The sequence below is a fragment of the Choristoneura fumiferana genome, chromosome 10, assembly GCF_025370935.1.
Source record: "Choristoneura fumiferana chromosome 10, NRCan_CFum_1, whole genome shotgun sequence".
NCBI classification, from domain to species: domain Eukaryota; kingdom Metazoa; phylum Arthropoda; class Insecta; order Lepidoptera; family Tortricidae; genus Choristoneura; species Choristoneura fumiferana.
The window spans coordinates 13,645,902-13,651,150 of record NC_133481.1 but is presented as its reverse complement, the minus strand read 5'-3'; the positions used below and the strand labels follow the sequence as shown (position 1 = coordinate 13,651,150).

The 5,249-nt window shown below is 35.9% G+C and overlaps 1 protein-coding gene across 1 annotated transcript; it reads right to left on the bottom strand.

The window, feature by feature from the left end:
* Nucleotides 1-1,268: 1,268 nt before the first annotated feature.
* Nucleotides 1,269-3,586, bottom strand: LOC141431626 (uncharacterized). Its single transcript, XM_074092807.1, has 2 exons — nucleotides 3,453-3,586; nucleotides 1,269-3,342 (listed from the first exon to the last, which is right to left on the bottom strand). Exons 1-2 carry the CDS (start codon nucleotides 3,482-3,484, stop codon nucleotides 1,878-1,880), a joined length of 1,497 nt encoding a protein of 498 aa, XP_073948908.1. The 5' UTR covers nucleotides 3,485-3,586; the 3' UTR covers nucleotides 1,269-1,877.
* Nucleotides 3,587-5,249: the final 1,663 nt, after the last annotated feature.

The following is a 5,249-nucleotide window of genomic DNA, read 5'->3' as shown; positions in this document are numbered from 1 at the left end:
TAAAATGTACGTTTAACAGGAGATTAACTAGCATTTATGAATAAGGACTATTTTGTTTGTAAATAGTTTTCCTCTTGCAAAAAATTTGTGATCAGTTAATTATATTAATTCTGATATTGCATAGTTAAATATAAATGTGTAATGCGAATGAAATAGTTTTGATCCAGCAAAAACGTATTTGGCGAGAAAGTGATAAATATTAACAATGTAGGCCTCTCAGAATATTTACTCAAAAATAATCAAAAAAAATTCAAGTACAGTCAAGTGCAAAGATATCGACACGGCCAAAGTTACAAAAATATGTATACACGACCTTATTGTCAAGTGAATAAAGTCGTGTATACATATTCTCTATAAATTTTCCGATACAATAAACATCCCATGTCTTTCCATTTAGTCTGGATGTGGTTTATCTATTTGCAAAACTTCATCTATTTGTATTGTTTGTTATTAAACCATAAACAAATTGACAAACTTTCACATTTTAAATATTTGTAGGTAAATAAATAAATAAAATAAATAAATATTATGGAACACTTGACACCAATTGACCTAGTCCCAAACTAAGCAAAGCTTGTACTACGGATACCAGACAACGGATAAACATACTTATATGGGTAAATACTTAAGTACTTAAATACAATTAAACATCCAACACCTGAGAACAAACAATCGTAGGTAGGTAGGTAGGAAGATAGGTTTCGTAGGTAGGTATAGTCCGTTCATATCTATGTGATATTTATTCACACTAAAGCATTGTTCGCGGTCGTTGTATTAAATCTGATTGTTTAAATGACTCGGTTCATCTGAATTTACATGGAAACGACCCTTATATGATTCTATATCTTTGTTTCGCCCCGAACATTACTTCAAATGGTATTGTTTCGGCTTTATATATACTACGGCACTTAAAATTTACTTTGTTTTTTTGATAAGCTTGGGTTTCATTTTACCTAAATTATAAAATAGGTATAATTTAGGTACTTAAATCTTTTATAATTTTTTTAAGTAAGTACCTACCGTGTGATCTGTTTTAAAAGTCTATTGTTAACGGCATAGAATCGTGTTCAGATATTTCTGATCAAATTTTTGTTCACAAGTCTATGAACTCGACTGTACCTACATTATTTACGCCACCCTCTATGTACGCTTAAAAAAATGAATCGTAGGAAGAGAAAGTTGATAATCAAGAAAACGAGGATAATTCTATTTTTTATTTGGGCCAAAGCTAAATAGAATTTTAATCAAAACCTATTTTGCTCCCCTTAAATTGTCAGCGAAGTGGGCGGAGTCAAATCAGTTCGTTAATAAATTTAAATTTATTCGGTGATCGGCTGCGCGACGTTAACGTGTTTAAAAAGCGTTTAGAACTTATATTGACACAATATGAACTTTTTGCCTCTCCTCCCCCGACGCCGAGTAATCAAAAACGAGATTATTCAATTTGCGAAGTAATTGAGACACAAAAGCGACGAATTTATTACCTTTCTGTTATTCCCTCAATAGGTACGAATGCGCTTTGCAAAGAACCAAACATTAAAAAATGTATCTTCATTCGCTTTAGTACGGAATAAAAAAACTTCAAGACGCGTACCGTGGAAATGCGCGTTATTTACAATGAAAATTAAGATTAAATTTACATTGTTGCTTTCATGGCGTAGGTTCGCAGCGTCTGCTATGTTAAGGTATTCATGAAAGCAAATGTTTAGTCCCAGAGGGCGCGAGAGGGAAGCGTCGAATGCGCCAGCCAACTTATAATAATTACCTTCAGAATAATCACCCCGAAGCCAAACTGGGCAAAACACAACCGCTAATACTAATAAAGTGACTAAAGTAAAGATTCACACTGTTAACATAAAATTAATCATCAATTCAAATTATAGTTCGGTATTTGACTCACGCGTAGTTTTCTCTTTCTTACGTCGCTTTTGTTGCCTCGGAGGCTCAAAACTGGTGAACAGCGCCTTGCTCAGAATATTGCATTCACGTAGCTGCCTTTGGGCCAATTCTGCCATCTTCATGTTTCTTATGTCTTCTGCAAATAATTCAGTAGTTGCCTCTTTGACTACTTCAACGTCTAAACTGTCCATTCCTAGTGTTATCTCTACATATAGGTTTTCGAGCTGCTGCGCTAGGTATGCTGCACTATCTTTAGGATCTTCAGGATCACCGAAAATCTGCATGTGGACATACTGCACACAGGTAAACAGTTTCGATGAGTCATATGAAGCATAAAGCTCATAAAATGCAGTATTTAGTAAGTTCTCAAACAAATTCTTATGGATAATTTCTTGTTCTTTCATCCATTCCAGTTCCTTTGCATAATTAGCTATTTGAAATTGATATTCTTCTATTTCTTGAGCTGCTAAATGCTTTAAATAGTCTCGCCTTTTTATAACGCTCGAAGAAATTTGACTGGAAAACGTGTCTATTTGCATATAGGTCAGACATTGGGCACTTAATCTATCAAACACGTGCATCAATGTCTCGGGTTCTTGAAAATATAACTTCGGCCTTGGACTTTTCAAGTCGTATCGTTTAATGTACATGTCTGTTGTCAATTCGTCAGCGGATACTAAATTTTGCTCGCTGAAATGACAGCTACTCTTTTTATTATATTCTTTGTCATTCAATTTTCGCCACGACAAAGGTGCTACGTTGGTAAGAAATCTATAGTACAAATGCAAAATGTCGTAAGTAGCACCTAGGTTGCTTATCTCGTTCCTTATTTTCACAAACTGGAAGCCGCATATTTCCAAGCGTTCCGCTAGTGCTTGCAACTCATTAGCTTTCTTTTCTGATTGTTCTTGAAGCTTTTGAGCAAACATGTAACATTCTTTTGCGAACTGAACGAAATTGTTCTTTGTTTTAATACATAACTTGTTTATTTTTTCGTACTCTTCTAGCTCAACTGAATACGAGGTACCGATTTGAATCATTTGATCCCTTAAGTAGGCTATATTTGATTTAGTAAGAGCTATATTCCTAATATCCCTCATGTATACTTTAACGTCAACAAATTGTCTTATAGGTCTGCCTTCGATAATTTTGTAGAAAGTTGGATCGATATCGCAGATAGTTTTTGGGTCAGACATTATGAAAGGTTCCTTCTTGACCTTTCTACTAAATTCCTTACCAGGTAATATTTTGTCACGAGGCGGCAAATGAAAAGGGTTTACAGGCCCAATTTCAGCCACTTCTCTATCTTGAACTTTGAAAGAACTCTTATAATAAGTAATCTTATGTTCAGTTACCCTATCTACTTTGTCACGGTCAAGTTCGCTTAATGGTATCTTCATTACGGGACTTTTCCGTATACGATTCCTAGACATTGCCTTATACCTGTAATGAAAAGCAAAAGTGGTTTAAACATTATTATAATTTGTTGCGCCATTGCATTAAGACTTGAGTAATTATTATTTTAGCACATCTAAAAAAAAACTTGTACTAACTTTCTTATATTGTCGACATATTGAGCCATCATTGTTAGGTATTTGTAGTTATTAGTTACTATTATATAAACCTTGTTGTTGTTTAGAAAAATGTGGCGCTATCCATTGGAGGACAATTTTGCCAGTGTCTAGTAGGTTTTTTAAACCTTAAACAAAGTATTATATTTCTCACACGACAGCAATACAATATTGACAGTCAGTATGACAGGCAGTTTAGTTTTTCTGAAATCAAAACATTCAGATATAGACGACCAACTGGCATCCAGATTTTTTCTCAACTGCCATTACGGTCCGCTGCCATTCCAAACAACATTACTGTGGGAAATAAAAGAAAAGATTTCACTCTGAAAGTAGGGTAACACAAGTGTGCAGAAAAGACGTGCGAATATGCTTTTACAAACAACAGCGGGAAAATATTTTTTAAATTTGACAAATTTAATAAAAAGTTGTGGCCGAGCAATGTAAATAAAATAATGAAGCATTTCACGTTATTTACAAAGTCATTTTTGCTCATTATATGTAAAATAGCCTAGTTTTTTATTTCACTTCATGGTTTTAAGTTTTTAAGTAAACAACAGGTTACACAATCACGTCTATTTTGGACCACGAGTTGGATAAGCCACAGATTAGTAAAACTTTGCACGCTTCACTTACTGAGTCTAAAGTGTTTAAAAAACTTTAAAATTTAGATAATCACTACTGTATCATTCAATTTATTTTATATGATATATCAAACGCGGCGCTAGTTTATTTAGAACCGGCACGAGTCTGCACTTATATCAAAAACTACCTATAATCACAATACCTAGCACAAAGCACAGGCAATTCGGGGCAAACCATTGTGCAAACTTTCAAACACACGTCACTGGCAAAGCTTAGTGTTAGCAAAGGTCGTACCCTCGGGATTGGCGGGGCGTTTGGAAGGGCTGTCACTCAATTTGACGCCAGGACTGACCGCCCTCGCGCCTGGGGCGAGAATTTCCTCGATGACCACTTGGAAAGTGGTGCTCCCGACACCTCGGGTTTCGGAGTAAGTTAATAACTATTTGTAAAGCTCTGTAAAGTTCCTTGACTACTCGTACTAATTTTGGGGTAATTTTCAAGCCTGACTTATTTGCATTGGATTTTGACCTACCTACTGCCGACGAAAAATGAATAGTGATTCAATGGCTGTTTATGTTTTTGTGGAAACACGGATTATTCATTTGAGTCGCAGTAGAGTTGTGGCTAAAAACTTACTATCAGTAAAATTGTAAAAGTATCCTTACAGCAGTGATTTTTCTGCGGAACCACTCGATTCCCCCCGGTTGTCTACATTTCCCCCACTTGCGCACACAGGTACAGTCACCTGCATTAATATCTGCCACCACGGAGCGTGCAGAAATATCTGACACGTCATGAAGGCCCTAGAAATAGACAATGTATTAGTGCTAGTGACTGTACGTTCATTATTCGCCCTTGCGGGCTTTTATAGTAGAGCTGGGTCGTTTCGTAGTTTTTGTGAAACGTAACGTAACAGTTTTTTTAGACAAGTAACAGTTTTGAACATTAATGTTTTGAAATGAGTCGCGCGAGCAGAGCGGTGGCGCGTAGTGTGCGTGTTGCGGCAGCCGCCAAGTCGCGTTCGCGTGCTCCTGAGAAGAAGGGCTACGAAATAGCCGGAAACATGTGGAGCTAAACTCGGTTTAAGACGTGAGGTTGAGTTATCCGTTACAATATCATTTAATACAAGTAAAAGTTTCGAAAAATAGTTACTTAAAAAACAGTTTCTTTGCTACGGCTTAGGATATTTGACCA